The sequence below is a fragment of the Anser brachyrhynchus genome (genome assembly GCF_964034855.1).
Source record: "Anser brachyrhynchus genome assembly, chromosome: 8".
Taxonomy (NCBI): Eukaryota; Metazoa; Chordata; class Aves; order Anseriformes; family Anatidae; genus Anser; species Anser brachyrhynchus.
The window spans coordinates 6,282,590-6,310,100 of record NC_137702.1 but is presented as its reverse complement, the minus strand read 5'-3'; the positions used below and the strand labels follow the sequence as shown (position 1 = coordinate 6,310,100).

Genomic DNA, 27,511 nt, shown 5'->3' with positions numbered 1-27,511 from the left:
GTGACAGTAGTTGCAGTCAGAGCTGAGCAGGTCTTATGGATTTGAGCTCCCTCTGTGCTTCCTGATCCTCTGAGGTTCCAAGAGGCAGATGCAGCTTTGGTGTAACTTCAGTAAGTCGTAATTCTCAGTTATTACTCCTGGACAGTAATAATTATGTACCATGTACAGCAGCTTGGCCCTGGGCATGGCCTTATGCAGAGGTCTATGAGAGAGACCTTATCTGAAAAATAAGAGTTCAGGTTAGCAAAGTCTGTCTTTCACCACCACTGTTTTTTTGTGTGGTTGGTTTGGTTTGGTGTTTTTTTTTCTGCTGGAGCCAGGGCAGAAGGTAGGTCTTGCCCAGTGCCCTGGGTGCCTGGCCCGCTGCAAAGGCCCTGTGAGCTGCTGTGGTGCAGGAAGCTGTGATAGCTGCCAGTTGTTCACCGAAGTACCCCAGCAGCTTGTCCGAGGACTTGTTTTTGTGCCATCTGTTTAATCTAAAGAAGTGATTGTACCAAAATTTAAACTGAATTTTCAGCTCCAGGTTTTGAACCTGAATGCCTCTTTGTTAAGACTGCAGCTACCGCAGTTGCTTGTCAGCAGGGAACAGCAAGGATAACCAGGGTGGTTTGACTGGGAATGTTTCATGCAACTAATCCTGAGTTGTGAGTCCTGCAATGGGATGTCTTTCCTCTGAAAGCAACCGAATGCTGTAGTAACAGAAACAGTGGTTGCGTGAGACCTTACACCATGCTAGGGCAGAGTCCTTGGCTTGGTGGTGGGTAAGAACACCTCTGGGTAGGTTTGAATCCAGCTCTGGTTTTCCTATTTAGGTAATTTGTAGCATAGAGTAAGGGTGTAACCTTCACACATGGGGTATCTTGTTTGCTTGTACCAGCTCTGTGGTGTTGTGTAATCCTGAGCTGGCTATGACACTTCTCTTTGCCTCTGTCTCCCCATCACTGAAGGAGACAAAATGCCCCTCTTCTTGTAATGTCCTGCAGTACCTCTGATGCAATGGGGTAGCTAAGTACTATACTTCCACAACAAAAACACAGAGAAAAATACCCTTTTGGAGAAGAGTGAATCCTGTTCTCTACTTCTCCCTCTTGGGCTGCTCTGGCATCAATAGTGAGCTGGGTAATCACCCGACTCTCCTCTGTTTGCAGACTGGAGTAAGATAGGTGGTTTCCCAAAGTAAACACACTTTTTTCTCCTTCCTGAAAACATGGTGTTAATTTTGCTGTATGGCTTCAGGGTGCTGTAATAAAAAAAAAGGGTAGCAGGCAAATACATTCTGGATCTCTGAATCAGTAAGAATAAGCAGCCAGCTTTGCTTTGTTTTTATTTTTGTTTCAGTAGAAACACGCTTCCCACAATAACTTTTGAAACTTACACGTGGCACAGACAGGGATCAGTTCCAGTTGATAGGAGCCTGGAAGAAGAGAGGGAGGAAATAACTTAATTGCTTTAGACTTTACTTCAGCTGGAGTCGAGAGGAAAGAATCGGTGTGGGGATTTTTTTTGGGGGGGTAAGGGGAGGAATACAGCAAGAAGGTCGTGTTCTTGGTGAGGAGAGCTCCTCTGCGGATTTTGTGAAGGTACTGTACAGCATGCTGCAGGGCATTCACAAAACAGGTGGCTTTATATTAAAAAAAATAAAACGCAAAACCTAACTCTGCTGCCAGTGATAACCAGCTGTGTTGCTTTCTTGGAAGTATTGCTGCACTTAGAGCATACTGTGTTATAAACAGCATGTTCCTCTCTTTTTTACCAAGAGGGGAAAAATAGGAAACGTGAGACTTTGGGCTAAATGTGAGCGGAGAGGTTTGAGGGGATGGGGGATAGTTTTTTGGTGTTTAGTGCTGTAATATGGGGCTTACGAAATATAGAAGAGATTGGGTAGATGGGGTATTAATGTCAAATGTTGTGACTTTGCCTCTAAGGCATTTGTCATTTCACAGCCTATCTATCCCTGGTCCCTGAAGATCAGTTAATGTGTTAAAAAAAGGGGGGGGAGTTAAAGGGGAAAAAGATGAAATACAGGAAAAACTGTTGATCTCTCTGTTCCTGGCTAATCTGAAACAGGCCCCCAGGGAATGGGAGGACATTGCCACCTGGAATTCAGATTTTGTGTTGAATGCAGCTGAAATGAAAGATCTAGTATCAGATAGTGCAGCTCCAGTGTCCTGCAATGAAATGCTAAAGCACACACCGCCTCTGCGTCTGTCAATTCCAGCATGCTTGCTTTTGGCACCTCTCAAAGATCTCGCAAACTGTGTTGACAAAAAGCAATGGGAGATTGCTTCTTGCCCAGGTCTTTATATTCAGACTATAGCTGCTTCCTCTTTCCTACTCACATTTTCCCATATGGTGACTTTGGAAAATTCCTCTCTGATTTCGTTGGAAAGTGCAGGAAACTCGTTGGTAGAGGGTTGCCTATTACTCTCTCTAATTCTGCTGCTCACATCTGGAAAGGATCTGGCTTGGAAAGGGGAGACTTGCTCTGAGCTCAGCGCATGTAACTGACATGGCATGAGCTGAGGGAGCCTGTGGGGGCAAGAGAAATGTTCTTCTCCATTCATCTGATCTCTGACAGCAAAGGTGAGTTTCTCAGCATTTTATTTTTTTTTTAAATGCTGGATTGTCAGACATCATCCAGCAGCCTGCCTTTCAGCTATAGCTTTCAGAATAGGTATCAAATGTAAGCTACAAATTTACTTAACCTGTTGATATTGAAGGAGAGGATGTTTTTTCAAGTGTGCATGTGTCCTGTAAGAAATGCGTGTAGAGAACAACAGATGCAGAGATGAGATATTCTGAACATGAGCCTGCTGTTGTTTGAGGTAGTTGGAATTGTTGAAAAGCTACAGTAACTCCTGAAACTTCAGTTTACTTCTGGAGACTGTGCCTTTTGGAGCACCCTGCCTCTGGGGCTGTGCTGCAGCAAAGTGCAGAAATCCGTGGTGCTTCTGTCTGAACTCAGAAAGATGCAACCACAGAGAACCCTGAACTTGCTTTCAGTGTAACTTCAGTCTCTGAGTGGAAGAGTCTGATCCAAAGCCCTCTGACAGCGAGGGAAGAGTGCTCTTTCTAGTGGGTTTCGAGCTACCCCTTTAATAAGATTTCTTAATAATGCATTGGATCAGGCCCATGGGAATGAATTTAAAAGGAGTGAGTTACTTCAGGCTTTCTTTGAACTAAAAGAAAATCAAACTCATGTCTGGTTTTACTGCCTGTTCTCCAGATGCAAGCAGATGTTTCTGTATCTGGAGTGTCTCCCTGTGGCACCAGAGCAGCATGCCCTTCAAAGGCATCGTAGCAGAATCTTATCTATTGATGACAATAGGGTGAGACTGTCTGGGAAATTTTAGTGCATAATAATAGATCCAGTATTTCATGCTAATTTTTTTAACATAATTTCTGCTATAGATATGGAAAAATCAGCATGTTGCAAATACATAGAGCCCAATGCCAGTCATTATGTAACTGCTATCGAAATCGTGTTGGCATTGTTACAGCAGGGCTGCTTTGACCTGTATTTAATTTTTTTCTTCAGTTTTGTTTGTAAATATCTGTAACAGTAAGCTGATATATAGGAAAAAATAACTTTGTTAGAGATCTGATTTATTGTACTTTCTGAGATTATTTTCTCTAAGATTTCTGGAATATTTTCTGAGGTTAGGTCACCAAATACTAAGGATTTTACTAATCCCTTGTTGGCATACTCATATGGCCAATTTTGATCTCACTGTTAATATCTAGCTATATTGCCATATAAGGAACACCATCTGATCTCTGGAATGCTTTATAAAGGAGATTAATTTCATTATATTCAGCTTTTACAGATATGGAAGCTGTGGAATAGTGGAGCAGGGGGAAGAGGGATCAAGCAAACGATGTTAAATTCTTAAAATCACCCAGCATGTTGGTAGCAAAGACCAGGACCAAACCAAACCCATCCATATCTCAGGCCAGTGCTCTGTCCTCTAGTGCCACCCTTCTCCCATTTCTTCAAGTGTAAGTCAATGTTTAAAGAAATCATTTAAGATTATCGTGACTGTGACCCAGAGCAGGATCTCTCCAATGCTTCCCAAGCACCCAAAGTCTGCGAGAGCCCCCGAGTTCAGCTGGTGCAAAGCAGCAAATCCCAGGGATGCAAACAGAGCCGTGCCGCTCTGACAGGTGCCAGCCGGGCTCTGGGAGGTTCTTGCTTCTCGTGCAAGGGAAACTGGAGCGGCAGGGGTGGATGGAGTATTTATTTCACAAGGTCAAGAATCCGTCGTGCTTGTTGACCTTAAAAGATCAGCCTAAATAAGAATTTCTCATCACTGTTGGATACAAAGGATAGTAGAAAGGGGGAAAAATAAATAAATAAATTAAAAAAAAAAAAAAGCCATCCCTGGCTGTTACTGCAAATTGTTATGTAGAAATCTGAGCAGGGCAACAAACAAGATGAGGGGGGCTGGATGAGGGCCATGATGATCTGGTAGATACCCAACTTCTGTTTGCATTATTCTAACCTGCTGCCAGAAAGATAAAAGCTGAGCGTTAGCCAGGCCTCTAAGGGTCGGATCAGCGCCGTCCAAAACCCATAGGCAGCCCGTTGTGTTTCCAGTAGCGGGGAGGTTTTGTTACCCTGTTAGCCGGTGCTCCCGAGCAGCCCCTGAGGGGCGTCCTGGCGGCTGCGCCAGTTTTCCAGCACACCCCCTTTACATCGATTCTCGCTTCCCTGTGCAGAGCTGCCTGGGCCGGCGTGACCAGCAGCTACACACGAATAACATTGCATAACCTCCTCTATAAACCTCCGGGATCATCTGGCGTTTCTCAATATAAAAAAAAAAAACGCAATAAATAACGTGGGCGGGGGGGGGGGGGGGGGGGCGGCAGCTGAGGACCCACGGAGGGTTTCGGGGGGACCGGCCACCCCCGGGGAAGGCCTCATGGGGCTGACCCCGAGCTCTCTCGGCTTCCAGGGGCGATGCCGGCCGGCGGCCGGGCGCTGCTGGCGCTGGGGCTCCTGGCTCTGGGCTGCGCCGCCGCCGCCGCCGACTTCCCCGAGGGCTCCCCCGAGCGGCGGCGCCGCCCCCCGGCCCCGGCCCCCGGCTGCCCCCGGGACTGCGGCTGCACCCAGGAGGGCGTCGTGGACTGCGGCGGCATCGACCTGAAGGAGTTCCCGCTGCTGCTGCCCGAGCTCACCAACCACCTCTCGCTGCAGGTACGGGCCCGGCTCCTCAGCGCCCGGCTCCTGGGCCGGGGCCAAAGCACCCTGCTGCCCCCTCAGGATCCCCGCTCTCTGGCCCCACACAGCTCAGAGAGCAGTGACCTGGTGCTCAACACAGCCCTTTGGAAAGGCTTGGGCGGTCTCTCAGAATCAAGGGGGACATTTCACCCTAATTCTCTCTCCACACATCAAAGGAGGAAAAAAGATCAGATTTTTTCCCTCCTTATTCTCTTCCCAGCTCCAAGAGAAGAATTTTTGTCCAAAGTAATATTTTTTTCTGGCTAAGGCCTTCAATTCTGAGGTGTCTTTGAAAAGTATGGACTAAACTGCTCCATTAATAAGAAATTCTCTGACAGCTCAACATATTACAGTATTGTGAGCACAGCACGCTGGTCCCAACACAGAGCCAACCAGTGGCTCCCAGTGTCCCGTCTCCTTCAAGCCCCCTCCCTGCAGCATGTGCACGCAGCAAGGAGTGCTTGAAGTGCAGCTGAAACCATCCCTCACGGGCCTAGAAGCAGCACCAGAGAGATGGATGGCGTCAACACGGGGTGAGAGCTGGTGCTGCACTTGCCAGGGTGAATGCAGTGAGGAGATTTTGGGGTTGTTTTACCCAGGAAGCTGTAACATCACAACCGCAGCCATTGGTTGCGCTATGGAGACTTCATGTCTTTTCAAGACAAGGGAAAGGAATATGAGATTCAAACTTCAGGTAGGAGCCTGTCCTAGACTGTCCACAACACGCTTTGCTGTTAGGTGCCTAGATCCCCATGACCAGCATTTTGGCAGGTGTCCTTCCCTGCCTTTGCTCTGACACCTCAGGACGTGAGCAGGGCTGGTGTGTGGCAGCGCCGTGGCAGTTCCTCCAAGCTGTGGTCATGGTTCCAGACTTCTCCACAGTGCTTCTTTGGCTCTTAAGCAATCGCTTGTTGTTTACTGCTCCCGTTTGCCAATTCTGATCAATGGTTAAAATGCAGTTTTTGTTCAAAGCTTTCCATCCAAGTGCTGTGTAGTTAGAAAAACCGTAATGTAAGCTGGCACCTTCCTCAGCAGATCTGTTCCAGGCATGTGCTAGCCATGGCTCCCACCTCTACTGCCAAAAGCAGAGAAGCTACTTTGAAGCAGCAGCTGTCACTTTCTGTGTATTAGCTTGGCTTCCAGCTCAGTGGGTCCTTGACTTTTTTAGTCCCTTAGATGCTAAAATGCTAGAATCACTCATTAATGGCCTAAATGCTAGTAAGCCTGTTAATGAAAATCTGATGGCAGTCGCTTCCGACAATAAAACCAGTGAAACTGAACGCAATTTGACTCTCCCTGCTCATGACAAGTTTGCAGTGGGACAAAAATTCTTCATTTTAAAAGCAACACTTAAATAACAGAATAAACCTGAAACTCTACAGTGCCAACCTTGTAGCAAATGCTTTGCTGCAGCTACACGTTTGGCTGTGGCAGATGGATTATAAACCTTGCCAGGCACAATTGCACTCTGTGTGCTACCAGTCCATAAGCTGAATATTTATGGAGATGAACACAGAACTTGTTTCAGGCCTTCAAATGCTGCTGGGTTTGGATGTCTTGGTTTTGAGATCCAAGTTTGGCTCATTATGGAGAAAAGGCTGTTGACAGTGATTTGACATGGTGGGTTCATTTCCAAGTTTTACTGGAGTTCATAGTCTGGGTTTTATTGGGATCCTTCTTGGATTACTTTGCTGATGATTAATCCTCTCCGTTTTCTTAGAATAACCAGATAGAAGAAATCTTTCCAGAAGAGCTTGCTCGTCTTCACAGACTAGAAACTCTCAATTTGCAAAACAACAGGCTGACTTCAAAAGGTAAGCTGGAAGAGCCGTGAAGTGCACAGAGACAGAGCCTCAGCAACACCAGCTTGTGCAGTGGGCCCAGTGGCAGCTGATTAGGAAGCCGTGAGGAGTGACGGACTCAGTGGCTGGCTGTAAGCATCACTCCTTTAGCCATCACACAGATTGTGGAGGCACTTTATCATCTGAAACATAATACTCAGTGTATAAGAATGCAGCCTTACTGAACCAGTGGAGGAGACCTGGCAGCAGCACTATGTACTGTGGCGTGAGATCTTCTCATCCAGGAAACTCCCTCCAGTCCCTCAGGCACATCAATGCAATGCACTTGAGAACCAGAAATGTCTACATGCCGAATGATTTCCTTCTGACTGACCTCGTTTCTTAATTCACTTGTTTAGTTCAGTCAGTCAATGCAGTTTAGGCCAGTTCAGTCCTTGCTGAATTAAATATAAATACATATAACATATATTGCAAATAAGGCAACTTCTCCCCTTCTAAAAGCATTTTCATTTATGTAGGCAGGGTTTGTTTGCTAAGTCTAGTGTTTATTAGAGAAACTTGACAACTGGTTAGTGAAGAAAGTAGAAGAAATTGGAGGAAATAATAAGACAGTAGGATATGCAATACAAAGGATGCAATTTTTCTTAACTTGTTTGTTCAGTTGCTCTGAATTTTCTTACTATCCTTGTTGCAATGACAGCAAATAGCCTTTATTGAGAATGTGGGCACATTATGCATGGGATCCAAAACATATCACTCTTACATAACACAAGGAGGTCTGCTTAATAGATTCAGACCTTGATATTACTACCCTTTGGGTGTGATGTTTCTTTCACAAGCCTCAGTGCAGCTCTAAGTTTCACATAAGATTTGACATGGGAAATAGCTTCACCTTTGACTTTCAGTTTTCTAAGTGCCAGGTCAAAGTGTTATTTGTAGCCTTTCCATTGTGATTGCAGTAGTGCTTGTGTGATCAGCTGGATGTGGAGTGATTCAGCTGAAAATTAAAAATTATTGGAGGACAATTAGCTCTGAGCTGGATTAGCTCTAAGCTGGTTACTGCATGGCTGTATGGGATTGTGGGGAAGCAGCACAAGAGAAGAGTTACAACATGCAGCTACTGGTGTTACTTTGGCAACCTCATGGTCATAGATCAGATTGATCTGATCATTAAATGACCTCAGATTATGTCCTGCCAAGAAAAGTTATCTGCAGATTCATGAAAAAATTACCAAAGAAACTTCTCAGATAGCATGGTTGCTGCAAGCACTGATAATCAGCTGTATAGCAAGTCTACACCAGCTCTGTACGTGACCCCTGTCAGCAGGGTGGGCCACAACCGTGCATGCTTATAATTTTTAACAGTCTGCCATTGTTCTTAACAGTCTGTGTTGGCTTGATTTGGTTTGGTTTTTATAAAAAAGCAACAATAGGTCTGAATCAGATTGTATCAGTGCCAATGAACAATATCTAAATCTTCTGTTAAAATATTCTCTGAGAGAGAGAAAAACACCCTCTGGTATTTTCAGTCAGAGAGGCAATAGCATGCCAGTGTTACTGATCAGAGCTGTTCCTGTTCCTAAGGGCTGCCAGAGGAAGCATTTGAGCATCTGGAGAACTTGAATTACCTATACCTGGCAAACAATAAGGTAAGAGGCTCACAAGGCTTTCAGAGTTCTTTTCTAATTGGGTTCTGAAAGTTAAACAAGCAAGTTCTCAATTCTTTATAAAATAGATATCCTATGGATGTAAAATTGTCCAAAAGTGATATTCTAATGAAGGTTCATTTAAGGTCAAGACAAAAACTTAGAGGCTACACATGCTGGTATATTTTGAATGCTTATTTCTTTGTATGGTTGGTGAAAGCTTTCCCTTGTGTGTGTGTAGGGAGGTATGGAGAGCCTCTGCACCTATAAATTACCCCTGTATGCAAATAAGCTGTGGGGGAATGGTGTAAAATGCTGCATATCTCAATCGGATGAGGCTGGGTTGAAATACCGGTGAATAAACGCATCCTAATACCTGTGTATGAGCTGTCAAGATCTGCAAAATGCCATCCAGTTTTCTCAGCCCCCCATTCTCAATAGGTTTGTTGGGGGGAGGATACCCTCACACAGTGAAGCTGAACAGGTAATGAATTTATTCTTTTTGCTGCAGTGATAGGAGTTGAATTTCTTTTTTAATGGAAAAGATCCCGTCTGGGGGATCCAAGTTGATTGTCATGACAGAAGCACATTTCCCTTCCTGCCAAGGCAAGGAAATGAAATGCCTACTCACATACCCTTATAATACCACCATACCCACCCTTAATGGTGGTTCCCATTATGGCTTTCTCTTTCTCTGGTGATCCCCCACAAATATTTGCTATAGAAAGAACTGGGATGCCGCAGAAAAAAATATAAGTTAAAAATCAGGCAGAGCTTTTTTGTCTACAAATACCCTTCCCTTTCTTCCTTTTCTCTCTCTCTACATATCTGTATGTGTGTCCGTATATATATTTTTTATTATCCTCTTATAATCTGTGACCCTTTGATGTTTCATTTATATACATGTGGCCACACTGAGGTTTCAGTCATGCCAAGACATTTCCAGAATCACTCCATGGATTTCTGTGTGGAGTGATTGAAAATAGAACCCATTCTTTAGTACAGTAACATTGTGTTCTTTTCTCTCTTTCAAGCACCATTTCCATATAACAATCTTGGCAGTTAATAACTCCATAAAAAGGAACAAGCCAGACTGTGACTAATATTCCAGAACTTCGCACTCCAGTTTTCCCTGTGTGACAAAACAAAGTGTTTGGTTTTTCTGGCTTTACTGCAGAGAGAAAAGGATCCCAAAAGAAAATGCAAACATCAGCGAATGTCAGAACTAGTTATGGTGAGAAGTTGTGGACCCACAAAAATAACACATTTCCTTATAAATCACAAGCCAGGACAAACCAGATTGGCTTCAAACTGCATCCACTCTGCAGTGGGAAATGATGCAGATCAAGTAACTGTGGTGTCTGGAGGAGAGCAGGGATTTGCTGGTAGTTTGCTCCTTGTTTTATGGAATATCTTTTATGCTTTATCTTCACTTGTGATCCCACCAGGTATTATCTTTCATTAAATGAGCTTAGCTGGTTGGAGAAACAAAATATTGTAATAGACTAAAATCCTGCAATGGCTTATGAGTAAGAAGTACTTTAAGTAAAGAATGGTTGCTGTAGTTTCCTTTAGAATTTTTCATCACACTCATGATATATATTAATTACATAGTAGCTACAGTAAGCCTTGTTAATAACTGAAGTCTCTCCCATCAAACTATAGGCCATGTCCTGAGCTGCCATTATTATTTATTGTAAAATGGTGATTTTGGTGACAGAGGTTTATACCCAAGTATTCCCAAAGTGATATGGGATTCACCTGGATCCAGTACTTCTGTTTATACCAAAGCCTGTGATAAGCAAGAAAATTTGTTTCAAACTGATAATAACTTTTGTATCATCCTTCCAAGTTCATTGATTAACTATTTGTTAATAGTGGAGAAACCTTATCTGCCATATGGGAAGTAAAGCTGCAAGAAAATTGCAGCTGCAGAAATGAAGATTGCTGCTTATTAGGCAATACACTAGATGAAACTGTTCAGTCACCTTTGATTTTGCTAAATTACAACAATCCAGCAGTAATCCTTCAAGCAGTCAACCAGTGGAGATCAATTACCCTCATGACTAAGTGCTGAAATGCCAAAGCAAAGTCCTAAGCAAGTGAAAACTCATTTTGGATGAAACTTCTCTTTCTCTTTCCTGTGGTTCTGATGTTTTTAATTTCACATATCTTAGACATTCGCTTTGTTTTGTATGAAAGTTATGACCCAACAGACTGTGTTTCAGGAGAAAAGCTTTAATGTGCCACTGTGTATGAAAGTGATTAAGTTTATTTCCTGTGTCTGTTATCTCAGTATTATGTTGTGGTAGAGACTTAGTTCTGCCAGACCTTCCTAGTTGGAGATGAGTGTCCTTATGCACTTCCATGAGATCATATCTCCCAGGTCAGGAGGTGAGAGACTGCCAATAAAGTCAAGGGCAGTGCTGTGGCAACTGTGGTGATACACAAAATGCTTCTTATTTCCACTGCTTAGGTACTATCTGTACATATAGATAGGAGGGACTGAGAGATCTTTCCACTTGTGTTTGTGATCATTAAATACTTAAGACAGCTGAAGGATTGCACAGGTGAAGATAAGAAATAGTATATAATGTACTTTTACCTTTTAAAAAAATACAGCTGTATCTTGAGTCCATTAAGTTACAAGTTCATGGCTATAGTACATCAATGCACACTTGACAAACTAGCACAGAGGTTTTACTTTAGGTAAATACATAGTATAAGTGTTGGGGTAGTTCTTCACTAAAGTGTCTGTTGTCTCATACATTATTCATCTTCCAAATATTTCTGTTCTTACACTATTATTAACAACCGATTGCTCTTTCACATAACAGTGCTGTGAGGAAGAAGCTTTACAAATTCAAATAATTTCAAGCTAGAAGGTACATTTCTACCATTGCCCAGAGTTTTCAGTCCTGATCTCAGAGCTTTAGAGGACAAAAAAAATCAATGTCTCCGTAGAAAAGATTCCTTCAGAGTGTACGGAAAATATTTTATCAGTTGTCTCACTGCTACTATAGTTAACATATGTAACCACAGTGGTAGCACATGCCTACTGCAATTCAGTAGTCTTCTGTTTATGTACTGAAGGATCATATCTAGCACAGCATCACATTGATAATTTGTTTCCCAGGGCTTAATCTTGATGCATGTCTGCAGGGTTCATGTTTTCCACAAAATTGTCCTGTAACCTAGAAAAATGCAACCTGTATTCTTGGTTGCTAGATGAATGACTGCAATTACCAGCCACTGTGTGAAGCTAGCTATTGTACTACCTGGATGTTCTGTAAAACTGAGCTTTTAAAATCATTAGTCTTCACTCCACCAGATTTTGTTCAGATACAGACATTCCTAGTGGTTTTTTATACCACTGGTGAAAATAATAGTAGGCCAAGAGCAGGCAGGACCAAATCCTACTTCTCTTTGACTAAAAAGTTTTGGAGACACGAACCCTTCTGTATTTGGTTTCTGATGCATCACTTCATCAGAACAAAGTATCGCCATACAATAGGTCTTTGCTTTGAAGTTCCATTTGATATTTCATCATTGAACTCGGAAACATCCCTGCCCTTTGGGAACCTGGGTCTTTTGTTGAAGAGATCGTTGTAAATGGATGCAGTACTGGAACAAACACGCGAAGTGACACTTCCTCTCCCAACCAACATACTTTCATTTGGGAGTAAACAGTAGGCCGGTGTGAGGTGGGTTGGATTTTTTTGGCACAGAAGACTGAGGAATTATGAACAATAATAAGCAATGCATTTGCTTTCAGAATAACAACTTTTTGACTTCTTCCACCAAAAAGAGGCAGGATTCTTCCAACCAAAACAAATATTCACATATCTTGGAGCAAAAGTCTGTCTCCTTCCTGGAGAGATTAGTGAGTGAGGACAATTTGTTTTTGTTCATACAATCTGCATTCTGTTTCATTTGCTTTTGCCTGTTCAGAGAAAATAAATTTGCAAGTGTTTTGTTGATGGCCTTATACTTGGTTAAAACATTTGTTGCATTTAACTGGAATTGCCCCATATATTTCTTTTTCAGCTAACAGTGGCTCCAAAATTCCTCCCGAATACCTTGATCAGTGCAGATTTTGCAGCCAATTATCTCACCAAGATATATGGACTCACATTTGGACAGAAACCAAACTTGAGGTAAGGGATCAGGAAGCGAAACAAGAATAGTGTGCTGCTGCTGCTTGGAGGTAGCTGGTGAGTTAGAGACACTATCTGGCTAAACCATTTTATTGCCTGCTCGTACTTTTTTGAAAGAAGCTGGCTACTTGTTAATTTCAGCATGACGGATCAAATAACCTCTCAGACAAATACCTTCCAAGGGCTTTTACTAGCTGCCAGACACTTTTGCATAGATAAAAATTAATTTGTCTCCATTTTGGTTATGCTTCAGTTACAATTTAAAAGGAACAGATTCAGTTTCTCAAAATGGGGATTAATGGTTAGAAATTGCCAGATTTTTATAACCCATTAAAAAAAATAGAGTCACATTGAGTGTACAGTACTCAATACAGTTGAGTGTGACTCAACCATGTTGAAGTTAAGCATAGTTACCTTCCTCTAGTGTCAGAGGTCTCTCTGCTAGTTTCAGGTTGTGATTTTCTCAGCTGGATCCAGTGCAACACATTAGTCCATCTCAAATTCAGCTGGGTGTAGACACACCTCCTGTGAGATACAGTCTTTTCCAAAGGCCTTTTGGGTAACCTCTTTATATGGACACTACAGTATCTAAATCCTGCAGAGACATCTCAGGCTCCTTTGGTAGCAATTTGGAAGCACTTAATAATAGCTGACCCAGTTGAGCTCCAAGAGCCCAGTCATGTGATGAACTGAGGAACTCTCAGTTCCCTCTGATTTCACTGAGAGCAGAAACCACTCTGTACTTATTAGGCCTTTAGTCTCAGAGGCTCTTTGTAGCTAAAAAGGCAGAATCAGGCATTGATTTCTGGCAATATCTCGTCATAAAAGAAGCAAGATTTATACGTGTTCTTCCTAATTTGAGTTACATAAGCTGTCATGTTCTGATTTCATATTAAAACACTTGCACTTCTTCTGAAGTGATTTTTACAAACTCTCCCACAACAGCATTCATTTTAATCAGAGTAATAACTCATTGATTTCTGAAATTGCCGATATAAAATCCTACTTCAGTTGTTTCAGTTGGTTTATTTGCTCCCAGCACAGTTCATGGTCTCACACTGATTATTTGGAAAACAGCATTTTCAGAAAGGCAAATATTTGTAAGTTAAAAGTACAGCTGACCATGAAGGGTGAGCTCTATTTTCATGTGGCTCTGGACCTCCTGGAGTGTGTGATTACACTATTGTGTTTCCATTCTGAGCCTTTCCTTCCTTTCAGAAAGATGTTGCCAAGTTCTCTGGAACTGGTAGAGAGTCCAAGCCCACTTTTACACTGTGCTCTTTTTTGCAGCTTTAACCTGGCTCCATGATTTTAGCTGCCTGCTGCATCTCAGGGTACACACAGGGAATGAAGGGGTAATAGCGATCAGTAAAGTCCTGTAATTTCTTTTGTTATAAAGAAGTTAAATTATTTTATTTAGCAGTTAAACCAGTCATAACTTCATAGTTACGTCATAACTTCATAACAACTTCAGTTGCTTTAAAGAGAATTACAACCTGTGCAAGGAAGATTAAATGTTTTTTTTTAATTATTTTTAATCTGATTGGAGAAACTCTTTGGTGAATATTAAAGGTTAAAAGCAAGACGGGCAAAGGGAAAATAAGAAACCCTCTTTTAAAGGGTCATTAAAAAACAAAACTCTTACAGATACACGTTTTAACCCTCTTGAGTAAGGCCACAACGCTGATGTGTTTTGTACCTCTTAGCCAAGTACAAAGCTAGGTCCAAATGACAAAACTGAAATTTAGATTTCAAAGCATTTTGCAATCCCAGATTTGCATTCTGTTACTTGTTAAGAAGGTGAAGCTACTTGTGAAATTCATATTCACATCCAGGTTTGGAATTTAAATATATCTACATTTCGGAGAGTATTTGGACTAAGCATATATGCCTTGCTAAATTAAAGGGCATGTTTTGAAAACAACTCTAATTATCTCAAGGAAAGAAGAATAGACAAAAATAAAATTTTTAAACAGCTTTCTTTTGGTAAAAGAAACAAACATAGGTCTAAGTATCTGTTTGACTTCATCTTTTTTTCTCTTTCTGACAGATCTGTGTATCTTCATAACAACAAACTTTCAGATGCTGGGTTACCTGATAGCATGTTCAATGGCTCTGATAATGTGGAGATACTCATCATGTCCAGCAATTTCCTGAAATATGTTCCAAAGAATCTCCCTCCAGCCTTATACAAATTGCATTTAAAGGTAACGACACCAAGCTTCTGTATTCCTTTACAGTTGTGACGAAAGTACTATGTTTGTATGGGATTCAAACTGCACAGCCAAGCGATTTCAGTTCACTTGAACACATTCCCAGGCCCGTTGTAAGTCTCGTAGCTATCTCCTTACTTTTTTGTAAGTAATAGCATGTTTTTGCAAAACACAAAAATGCTCACAGGGGATAAAATTGCTTTTCAGTGTTTTCAGGAGAATGAAAGGCAAATGCCTATGTGGTAGCACTGTTGGACCCTGGTTGGGTATAATCGTACTAATGCCTGCTAGTACAAGAAGGTAGATCATTCTGCATGGCCATCCACTAATTGGCTTCCTGGTTGAGTTTGCCACTGATGATGGTGTTTTTCCTGACAGCTGCTTACCCCCTAGATGTTGGCTTTGCTCGCTAATTCCTATCACATAGACTGCTGTTCCCTATCATCAGTGATTTTTGTTTGCTACTGAACTGGCAATTCAGTCAACACAGAGAAAGTTTGGATCAGTGATTCTTCACTGCTACAACTTCTCCAGCAATAGCGTAAGAGCAGAAGTTGTGGTATTATCTGCTCTCCAGCATTTTTAATTCCATGTCATCTGATTTTGATAAAAACACTTCATAATGTCTGTGCTAAAGTTCTTAGCTTTGTTAGCAATGGGAGAGCTGCAGTGGTGGGGAATCCTGGTTCCGTTTGTTTCTCGTGTTGACAGCTCCTTGGACGTGTGTAGACTGAAGTCTGTTATCAGCCCCTGGTCTTATGCCGTTCTGTGTTGCCTCCCAGCTTTCTTTTCCCTTGAAGATTTCACTGCTAAATCTCATTAAAGTCTTCTAGAAAATGGGCTTCTGTAGCTTGAAGAAGGCAAAGGGTCTGATCCTTTAAATTTCTGGAATTTCTGTGCAAAGTGTGGAGTTACTAAACCCCTGGGTTTTATTGGCATTTATAAGTAACTGTTATCTCCCAAGAGAAGGCTCAACTTTGAAGACTCTTTGAACTTTTATCCTTCCCCGCTATTACCAACTGTGTTAAGGGCAGAGAAGTGGGAGAGAGAAACAGGCATTTTGTTTTCAAGTGCACTGCCTGTCAATAGTAACATTTAAATTGATATTTTGATTGGGAAAAAACAAAAATGTGACAGTGAGAAATGGGAAACGGCAAATAGTGGGCCCAAACTGATTAAAAGTACTGTAGGTGTGACAGGTCTTTCTTTTTCTTTCACTATTCATTGAGATACCCAGCTGAATCAGTCTCTGGTGGTATCCACTTTATATTAGTTGGGACATGTATTTCGTGTAGCCTGCCAATCACATTATTGTGTATACCTTAACGATAGGAAGTTTAACATTCAGTTTCAGAGTTTTATATATCCTTTTATAATTCCTACAGTACCTGTATGGAATTCCTAAATGGAATTTAATTTCATATTTTGTTCGTATCTGCCTGCTGGCTACTCCAAAGCCACACTAAGGCAATAATTATTTTGGAAGGAGTAATTATTTTGGAATCTACATTGCAGAAACTGTGCCTTTTCAAATATCGAATACTAAAAGAACGTCTGGTTCACAGCTTCCAACCAAGCTTTAGTTGCCTAAATTACATTGTAGATTTTCACATAGGTGCAGGGACTATGAATGCAAAATAAAGTTCTCCCTGGGTGCCAAATTCTAACTCAACCTAAAAATTCCATAGGAAAACAATAAAAAGAAGTTGTAATATTTTAAGCTATTATTTGTATTTATTTCTTAGGCAGAATTATAACATCCCCTGAAACATCTTGTGCCTGCCTGGTATTCAATTTATTTACCTGGCATTAGCTGAGCAGAACCTGAGTGTCTTATTTTGTTTCATGCTAAATAACGTGCTATGTGCTTCTGGTAACTGCAGAACAACAAGCTAGAGAAGATTCCCAAAGGAGCCTTCAGTGAACTTACAGGCCTGCGAGAGCTGTATTTACAGAATAATTACTTGACTAATGAAGGAATGGACAATGAAACTTTCTGGTGAGAATCACATCTGTAGATTGCACCTGTGTTTGTGTCTGTCTGCCTCCTCTAGTATAGTAGTCCATCTACTTAAAAGTACGTTTATTAAAAACTGCACTACGTTATGCATTTCTCTGCTAGCTCTAGATGAAAAGGTGTAGATTTAGATGCTGCCATTGAAAAGCAAAGGTCGTGGTGAGTGGTGTGAATTCACACTCCAGAGTACTTGTATACAAAAGACAGAACACTGCACATCAGACCGCACCGCTCTTGATGGCCACAGACCCAGTCATGTGAGGTAACTTCCCTCTGAAAACAGGCAACCCAGAATGATGGTGCAGGCTGGTCTCTGTTCTTCCAAACAAATCAGAAGTGAGGCTACTCAAAAATTCTCAGTTTCCAGGGCAATTCACTGGAAGTTAAGGCCAGACATTCATATTTGCTAAGCCACATTTTTGTTTCTGTGACCTGAAGGCAGCAGCCACTGATACACAGTTGTGAATTCATCTGGCACAGCTGTACCCCAGGGCAGAGAGACTGCTGGAGTAAGAGGGGATGCAGTGGTGCTGCTCAATAGCCAGATGGCTGCAAAAGCTTTTCTAGAAACTGGTGCAACTGAAAAAGCCTTTGGCTGTCCTAAATTTAGCCTGGGACTTAGCGCTTCAAAATGTTAACCTTTGTCTCTGCTTGCACTGAGTGCTGCCCTTGTTTTACCTGAAAATCCAGGCCTGCCTATAACTTGGTGTGAGTTCTGTAAACTTTTCTGATCTCCAGCAATGAAAAATTTCTTTCCTTTCCCACATGCCACTCCCAGAAACCTCCTGTAGTATTTTACTTTAGCTCTGTTGTGTCACCCTCCAGGTAATGTTGGACATATCATTTCTGTTAAGATTTTGATGAACAGAGTACAGTGGCTACAGCTAAGGCAGCAGTCACAGTCAGCAGAGGGGGTGGATATTACTCTGCTCTTGTGATATTAACTGTACAGCACAGCATAATCCTATTGGAGATGTACCCAACTGGGGAGGCATTACAACTTGCAGCAGTGAAGTGCTTTACCCAGAAAGTATATTTGTTCATTCAGAACATACTTGGATAGCTCTGAACAACAGCGTAGTAACCAGTGAGTAATGTCTGTAATGCATTAGTTCTTGTATTTCCTGAAAACTTTCTAGTCATCTGCAGTGGGTTATGTAGTGCCATGCAGATCAGTCTCTTCGCAGGAGCTCCTCAGTCCTGGCATATAATACCACTGATCCACATCCAGTTGGTATAAGTGGCTGGTCTGAGGATTTATTTTAGCTTCAACTGAGTCCATGGAATCCAGATTCAGTAGCTTACACAAAGCAGATCTAGCCCTGACTCACTTCCATAATGCTGGAGGGTCAGAAGTTCAGTATCTTAGTCTAGGACACTGAATTAGCATTTCTACTTTCCATAAGAGTAATATTTCATCATCTTAAAAGCAGGCTTGCTTTTCAGTTTAAATATACAATTTCAGAGACAAAAATACTCTTACTTGGACTACGATTCTGTGAAATTGAGAGCTAAATTATGTTTTAATGGTGATCCCATTGCAGCTTTTTTGTGATGAACTGAAATTGTTCACATTGCTATTTGTACTGGCAAATGAGAGAACATCTCACGTCTCATCCAGGTGGCAGGGTTTGGGTGTTTGTGTAGTCTAGCACGTTCTCTTGCTAGCGTGGCCAGGGAGCAATGGCAGTGCCTAGTCCTTAATGGCAGTGTGGGATCTCCCTGTTTTGCTGTCCGCATCAGTCATTTTGTGAGACAAAAAAGGGCAGTAACAGGAGCTGTGCCAGGGCAAGATTGTAAAGATTGTACAATCCTAGGGGAAGTTGATTATCATTTCACCTTGCAGAATCTAAACAGAGAGTGTTTTCTTTCCTGCTTTCCCAAGGAAACTGTCTAGTCTTGAATATCTGGATTTGTCCAGCAATAATCTCTCACAAATCCCAAGTGGTTTACCTCGAAACATCGTCCTCCTTCACCTGGAGAAGAATGCAATTAAGGTGATTGGCAGAGATGTCTTGACCCAAATTAAGAACCTTGAGTACCTTCTGCTCCACAATAACAAATTAAAAGCCCGAGGTATTCACCCACTAGCCTTCCAGGGCTTAAAGAAACTGCACACTGTCCACCTGTACAACAACATGCTGGAACGGATTCCCAGTGGTCTGCCCCGACGAGTGAAAACACTTATGATCCTTCATAACCAGATCTCTGAGATTAACAGGAATGACTTCGCTACCACTTACTTCCTTGAAGAGCTGAACCTGAGCTACAATAAGCTCAAAAGCCCCCAGATCCATCGGGAGGCCTTCCGTAAATTGAGGCAACTAAAGTCCTTGGATCTTTCTGGAAATCATCTCAACACAGTGCCTTTTGGCTTCCCAAAGAACTTGCAGATTCTGAAACTGAAGGAAAATGAGATAAGCATCATCCCCAAAGGGACTTTGTCTGGGATGACAAAACTGCGGGAACTGTATTTGAGCAACAATAAACTGAAAGTCAATTCCATTTATTCAAGAGCGTGGAGAGAACTCAGCAGTCTCCAGGTAGAAACATCACCTTCTCTAATCATGTTAGTAACGCTGATGTCCTCATCTGTCTGCCTAAGCCAATTTATGTAGCACCAGTACTAGCTTTGCTTGGTGCTCGTGTTTTGGGCTTGCATTGTAAGTGCTGCATGCTCTGTTTCTAGCAGTAAAATGGTGTGCTGTTGTGCCAGAGGTGAGTACCTCCCACTGCTGACCAAAGTGGTGGTCCACCATGTACTGCTAATTCTGGGAAATGTGAAGACATTTTTGTTTCTGAACCCTAATGGTGTCCTGTATTTCCAGCTAAACATTAACAAATGTTGTCATTAAAACTGAAACTGTGTTTCAAATAGCTTGTATCCCAAAAGATCTAAAATCAGCACTGAAGAGAGAGCAAGAGGAAGGAATGCATAAACAAAAACACTCTTAATTCTCAAAGCCCCCACATCAGCTTATAGTCAGACAGGCCAAGCTGCAGGATTTAGCAGCTCAGCTGGCTAAGGCACCTGGATAGCAGTTAGGAGGTCTGGATTCAATCAGCAGTCTTGTCATTTGCTTAATTGTTGGAGAAAGTTAAACACAAACCATAAGGCAGGCAGAAACAATCAGATTTGTGCTGTACAAAATGACCTTTCGAAATTGTTACACTGGCTGAAGGATTTGTCTGCATTTCTTTTTAGGCAGCAGCCTGTGTCCTGCAGTAAGAGGTATTACCTATGTCATATGGCAGCCATCTAGGGTGCACATGGTTAGGTCACTGTGCAAGCAAACTTTGTACATCTGACAGCAGAGCAGGGATAAAGAATGTGGAGTATATGTCCTGCTGGTCCCCCTTGTGTTTTCAGACATTCCAGGCATTTATCTGTGTGAACATTGCTCTTTCTGTTGTCTCTGGAAATAAATGAGCGTGATTTTCAGGTAATGTAAATCAGCAGTGCAGGAACAGTATCTATAGTGCTGTTGGTTTGCATCAGCCATAGATTTGGTTGGTGATTTTAGTGATACATTTTGCATTTGTTTGGTGCCTCGGTGATGTGTGTGTGCATGCATGTGTGTGCAAATATATCTGAGATGGAATGTAGTTTGGAAGGAAGCTGGTGATGAGAATTACAGATACTGGTAATGTTTTGCTGCAGTAGCTTGATGAAATGTAGCCATTGTCACCGGCCTTTTTTCTAATCCCTCAAACAAAAATCGGTCATGAGACCCATTAGGCAGCTATAGCTACTGGTTGGAACTACAAAATTTCAAGTTTGGCTTTCTTGAAAGGCCTGATTCATTGCAGTTTCATGTTACTTTTATGTTGCAGTCACTCCCCTGTAGTGACTGTCAAGCCAGAGTAATGCATTGCTGAATCAAACATGGGCCCTTCAACTGTACCTACCCCACAGTAAATGCTGTTCATTTTAAACAAGGTTAAGGTAGTAGCACACACTTAATATTCTGTTAGGCTAATGGTCATTTTTGGCTGTGGCTTTTTCTTAAACAGTCTCACTACTTGTTAGATATTTCCATGATAGTATATATGAATCTGATTTTTTAATATTAAGGGCTTAACTCTGCAATTGGTTAATGAGTTAGTGCACTGGAGATTGGACAGATAACAATCACATAAGATCCTGGTTGTGCAAGTACTTAGCATACAGTGCAGTCCACACTGTTTCCATGGAAATCACTGAAGACTATCTATTTGCAATTGCAAAGCTAGGCATTTGCATAACTGTTTGCCAGACTGGGATTATGTGGAGAATAAAAACACCGAAATCATGACAATCATCCGCAGAACTGTAACTCTGAAAAATGCATAACTAGTATGTTGGCTTGGTGCTATGAAAATGCTACGATCCGGGATAACAAAACACTTATTTTGATCCATTTCCTTGCTTAAACTCATCTAAGAAAGTATCACGGACTTTAGTCCTGAATGTCTTTGTCCATTGATCTATGTGAGAATATTTTCAGCTGTTTTTATGTGCAAATTTATCTAATGTAACCTTAGCTAGTGAAGCACTTGCAATAACAGCTTCCAAGGAATATTGTCAAGCATATCTGAAACCCAGTCTGGTTTAATTCACTGTAATAGTCATGGGCTAAAGTGTGGGGACAGACATAAGGAATGTTCAACTGCGTAACAAAACAACATGGTATGGCATGTGAAATCATGATGTTAAATAGTAATGCAAGAGAGCAGAATTGTCACAGCCGCGCTTACCTTGATGAGAATTAGAAGTAGATTAAATCAGTTTATGCTACAGTCAATATCACTTCAGTTTTCCACCAATAAATCAAACTCAATCGTTGTGCATGGCTGACAATTTACAATTTCCACTCTACACACAGCATTTGTTGTTTTCCTGACCTCACGAGGTAAAGGTGCTGAAGCAGACTCACCAAAGTACCATCTGAAAAACAAAGCTTGCTTCCAGATGAATTTCAAACCCAAATCCTGGATAAGCTTTGCTTAAACATCTTATTTCTGTGCTGCTACCATATTAAGTTTTTAGTAAATGCACATATGCATGCATTATATCCTTATGTATGTATGTATATATGCACGTAAAAGCAGTAGATAACATTTTAAAGGAGAGGGTACGTGTTTATACAGCTAACCTTTAAAAGCTCATTTGTTGTTAAGCTCACTTAACAGTGAAGTGCTGCTAATATTTACATTCAATTATTTATTTAACCCCTTGTTGTCTCTTCCTTGCAGTCACTAGACATGGCTGGCAACCAGCTGCTTTCTATCCCACCAGGCCTGCCAGAATCTCTAGAATATTTGTATCTTCAGAACAACAAGATCACAACCATTTCGGAGAATGCTTTTGAATCCACACCCAAAATAAAGGGAATTTACCTCAGGTAGGGTCAAGTTTCTACTTCAACATGCACGGTTTTTCTTCTTTATCCACTTTACAATTGTTTAGTTTTTAGAAAGTATTTAAAATCTTAACTTTCTAAATAAGCATCTTTGTTTTGTAGAAATGTGATGAAGCTATGTCCATCTGTTCAGAAAACACACGGATACACGTAATATGCTTTTTCTCTTTAGAGACATTGTCCGTGCCTTATTAGAATGGATTAGGCACCTTAGAAATTCTGGGAAATTAATGTTTAACAACACTACGTCGTATTCCAATATTTAGCTGTGAACTACAAGTTTACAGTCCAGTTATAGGACTTCAGCATTGCCTTTGTCTGTTAGCCCTGGATTTTGGTACTGTACAAAAAAACCCCAACCTGTCATGGGGCTTCTATGACTGATCTTGACATGCACATTTCTTTGATAGTTCTGTTAGAAACAGATGACAACATAATCAACTGTCACAAATGTGGCAGTTATGTAACTAAGTTTAGAAAGCTTTTCTGTTTTCTGTTTTTTTTTTTTTTTTCTTTTTTCTTACTCTGTCATTTGGATGAGGACCTTGTTTATTAAATTGCGTTTTACGGGTGGCAGATACTGACCTTTGTTACACATAACGTAAAGTCACAGTGAAGTAGCTGATTTAAGCAGTTACTAAGGATTTATACCACAAGAAGTGAAGCCTGAATCTGGCATAGTAATATATTCAATTTTAGTGTAACAAAACATTATTGAAAATATTGCTTAGAAGTAAAATACAAAACCCTACAGAATACGTGATTAAGCTGATCCCATGTTCAAAAAGCCTAGAATGCCTGCTGGCCAACATTAAATATGGCCTTGTTTTGTCTGTATGCAACAATACTGCCCTACAGTTCTGAATCATACCTTTTTGGATGAATGATTCCATACCAAGCAAATAAAATTAAAAAGTCTGGTGTAAATTAGAGCAGTCTGTCTATTCAGCTGCTCATATTTATGAGATTTTTGTGAATGCTTGGATGCAAACCAGAAACCACATACCACATTCTATATTTCTATATAAAGAGAGAAAAGAAATTTGCAAAACAGTTTTGCTGACATATTTAGGAGGCAACTCCACCCACATTAAGCTGTATTTCTTAATGGGAGGCAATTAATCCATGTAATAGTGTGAAACAATAATATACATCTGGAATATTAGACAGAATACAATTTTAAGCATATTCAAGAGTAAGGAACGAAGCAGGAAATGTGAGGGGTTCTGAAACTTCATATTAGTTTATTTACATTCTTGGAAACCAAAATAACATGAAAAATTATTGTATGTTGCCATGTTTTTAAAGGGATACTTTGTGCCAGTATTTCATGTATTGTGGGAGAAGAATTAAACTGTCAAGGGATGACATGGAATCTCATGGAAAAGCAAGTTGCGCTTTGAAATGTTGGCAATGGAGCAGATGCCTTTCCTCTCTGGGAAGGAGAAAGCAGAATGCCAAGAGAAAGAATTTGTGGGGGAGGAATTTCAATATTATGAATTTTTTTTCCTTGCAGAATACCTTTACAGAGGAGGGAACAGGGACTGGGTAGAGAAAAGTAGGAGTTTTTTTGAGAGTGTGACCAGGGAACTATAAATCAGTGGGAGATACTTAACGTTTCCCAGTATTTTCCTGCAGGGTCCTTTGCAAAGATATGCAGTGCTGTCAGCAAGCTTTGTTCAGTCACTTTGTTTGCCTGCTTGCTAATCTGTACCTGCTTTCCCTGTCTTTTTATGGCCAGAGGAGTCAGTACTCTGCAACCTAATGTGGCCAGAGTCGGGGGGGAAACAAAAAGTGACGGGTCTGGAGGGGGGAACATTGATTTTGAGCTTCAACTTTTTATTGTCAGCCAGGACCTTTCTACACTGTTCAGACACTTGAAAGATAATCATCTTTCCATATTCCCATTTCAAAATTCAGTTCTACATGAGGAGAAATCAATGCCAGCGTTTTTAGCGGTTCTGCTTTCTTTACAAGGACTGGCATCTCTGAAGTGCTGTTGTGGGTCAGAGTAAAGTCAGAGTAACTCTGCAGAAAGATTTTCTTGTAGTCTCCTTTCATTTCTGTGTTGGATATAAAAATGGGCTTATTTTAACAGGAAGGTCTTTTTGTTTGTTTGTTTAAAGGTTTAATAAGATTGCAGTTGGAGCACTGAAGGAGAGTCTCTTCCAAAGCCTAAAGTACTTACAAGTACTGGATATTGAAGGCAACCCTGAATTCAGCAACACTTCAAAGAATAAGGATGACTCAGAAGAGGAAATGGAAGATGAGGAAGAGGAAGAAAACTGAGATAAAATGTGAACTCACACAAGAACATCATGTTGGAGGTAACAACTGAAGTTTAGTTAAATCAGAGTGCAGTTCTTACACTCTCAGTAAATATTTCCTCTCTGTAAATAATTCCAATTACAAGTATGATTGAAACATAACAAGTAGATGTCTGAGCCCTAGATTCAAAGACTTTTGCTAAAACATGACCAGGAATTGCAGAATTAAAAAAAGATTGAAAATACTTTTTTTTTTTTTAAATTGAAACAGTCAGTATATGCCTTTACTTTATCAGAGGCAGTGGACTTTTCATAGTGCCTCTGGCTTAAAGCCACAGCAGAGACAGTAGATAAATATGGAGGTCATTATTCACCAGTTCTGTTGTTTTTTTTTGTTTTTTTTTTTAGAAAGGTATTCCATGATATTTTTAAGTAACTAGTTCAAAGGGAAAACGAAGAACAAAGTCCAAAGTTTACTGATGCAGAAGACCATGTGAGCTGAAAGTGGATTAAAAAAAATTAGATAAATTAAAGGGAGGTAGTCCCAGCAGTACCTTGCAAACATGGCATTAAGGTGCAACCTCTGTCTCAGGCAATCTCTAAATCACTGACCACGGAAGTGGGTTGGAAGATAATACTGTACTTGGAATATTTCTTATGGAAAGAATATCCACTTCAGGTCACTTTTGGAAATGTTATGAAGGACTGGATTAATTCTTGGTCCAGGTTAGCCATGCCTAAGATCTTAGAACAACCTATGCTTTTGCTACCGGTAAGTATTGACAAGGGTTCATTGCTCATTTCACCAAGACTCACTGAAAAGCCTCTTGCCAGTTACAAGTCATGATTGCTGCTGACTTGGACTCCAGACTGGTGATACTAAAATCTCAGCATTCCATAACCAATCTGACCAGCCACTTGAACCTCTTTTCTTTTAAAATGCAGAGGAAAAGATGAAGGGAAAATTATATTTTAAAAGTATGTATTTTTTCCATAAGAATATGGATCTGCTTTATGCATATCTTAAGCCTTTTATATTCAAAAGGGATGATGAGGTTCAACATATTGCCCTCTACTTTTGGAGAGCTAAACTCCAAGACTTTGAAAGAAATGTTTCGTTTTGCCCCAGATCACATTTTGTCATGGGAAATGGCACAAGGAATTGCTAGGAATAGTGCTAATTCACTGAAAAGATGAAGGAGGTTGGAAAGGACAGAAGTTACTTGGAAAGTTAAACATTAGACCTCTAGGCTAGGCTGTGTCAAATCTTTGTGGGAAAAGAAATAATTATGTTTAAAAACTTAGAGTATATATAACTTCTTTATCAGCACATTGCTGGTTTGGTTTGGGGCACGTGCAACTTGTCAGCAGGCACTAAATTTAGCCTATTCTGTATTCTGTTATGTAACTTATTTTGTTTTTCTGATGTTTTGCAGGAAAGCATATGGAAAATTACATATATGTCTATGTGTATATATCTATATAGATATATAGAGAACACTTAGCAAAACGTGCAATGAATTACGCAGAAACTGTTATGGCACTGGACCAGGCTTATGGAAGACAGTGTGTTACAGTGCCTTATTCAGGGAGAGACCCTGAATGCCTTTCCAAAGCTTCCAAATCATCTTATACAAGACCCAGGATCATAAGGGATTGCTCTGGAACTCACAAAAGCTGGCTTTTGTTTCTTCTGTTTTTCTTCCTTCACTGTTTCCATCTGTAATAACAATATGGGACTGTTTTGAACACATGCCTTCAAATGCTGTTTTTGTCACTGCATTTTAAGTGAACCATGTATATGCTTCTTTTCTTTTCTGCCACCCCAAAGAAGCTGTTGTTGATCAGGCAAGATGAATATTTGCAGTAGTTTCATGTGAGGAGCAGTATATGAGGCATTTGGGTCATCAAGCAGCAGTAATATGTCTGGATTAAACTATTCCTCTGTTAGAACAATGTGTATATTTGGATGAGAAAAACAAATTAAGGCTGGATCCCAAAATATTTTATCTCTACTGCCAAAGCCTGCAGTATATGCCTGTTTTAGAAAGGTTTTAAAATAAAACAATTGCTCTTGTGAATATATATAAAAAAAGCTATGTCTACCTTCCAGAGGTTTGGTATAGTTTGTGTCTTGCTGTTATTTGTCCACGTGGCAGTTGTATGAATGTCTTGGAAGATATGTCCAGAAGACTGAGTAGTGGTATGCAGTATGATATATGTGGTAGAATTTTTCATATATAGGATATCATTTACATTAAGAGCTAGAAGTGAGACTAATGAAGCAAAAGAGAGAAGTGAGTGTGGGGGTGTCTTAAGAAGAAACTGTTAAGCATCAACAGAAATTTCTTTGTTTAGTTCAAGTCTTGAGACAGTACCTGCTGTCATACTCTCTTAAAGCCTCACTCGTTCTATGATGTTGAGTACTCTCAGCTCCTGTTCAAATTACAGAAAATGAAGAAACCAAGGAAAAGAAGATTTGCAGTGGTACCTGGATGGCAAGGTTCCTATTTGATTATAATGTCCTTCATCTGAGGTAGCTAATCTGTTTGAGGAAATGGTCTTTTCTTTTGAGGATTTCTGATTTAACACGTGTTGTTTTGCATACTGTATTCCAGGATTTACTTGGAAACATAGTTGGCCTGATTCTTTACCAGCTGTTTTTCCTGCTGGAGAAGATCTAGTTCCACACTCCCTTTGGGTTCTCGTAGCACAACAGTAATTTTGAGCTGAAACTTTCTAATTTAGATGATCCAAGTTGGTCAGGAATCATAGAAGGAAAGATT

General features: G+C 40.8%; 1 protein-coding gene across 7 annotated transcripts; it reads left to right on the top strand.

Annotated features, from left to right (window-relative positions):
- On the top strand, window positions 1-26,837 carry PODN (podocan). Of its 7 annotated transcripts, none has more exons than XM_080603301.1 (12): window positions 1,333-1,580; window positions 2,458-2,583; window positions 4,956-5,197; window positions 6,942-7,035; window positions 8,608-8,672; window positions 12,717-12,826; window positions 14,877-15,033; window positions 16,923-17,038; window positions 18,942-19,599; window positions 22,292-22,440; window positions 24,585-24,785; window positions 26,162-26,837. In XM_080603301.1, exons 2-11 carry the CDS (start codon window positions 2,547-2,549, stop codon window positions 24,745-24,747), a joined length of 1,791 nt encoding a protein of 596 aa, XP_080459427.1. In that variant the 5' UTR covers window positions 1,333-1,580; window positions 2,458-2,546; the 3' UTR covers window positions 24,748-24,785; window positions 26,162-26,837. The 7 variants fall into 7 exon arrangements, with proteins under 7 accessions (XP_080459428.1, XP_080459427.1, XP_080459425.1 ...); XM_080603299.1 differs by having other exon boundaries at window positions 2,396-2,583; XM_080603300.1 differs by having other exon boundaries at window positions 2,391-2,583.
- The last annotated feature ends 674 nt before the right edge of the window (window positions 26,838-27,511 follow it).

Excerpts from the sequence above, each read along its gene's own strand:
- PODN (XM_080603301.1), top strand. The coding sequence starts at position 2,547 with ATGTTCTTCTCCATTCATCTGATCTCTGACAGCAAAG. Across the intron at positions 17,039-18,941 it reads ATGGACAATGAAACTTTCTG|GAAACTGTCTAGTCTTGAAT; the intron begins GTGAGAATCACA and ends TGCTTTCCCAAG. Across the intron at positions 19,600-22,291 it reads GAGAACTCAGCAGTCTCCAG|TCACTAGACATGGCTGGCAA; the intron begins GTAGAAACATCA and ends TCTTCCTTGCAG.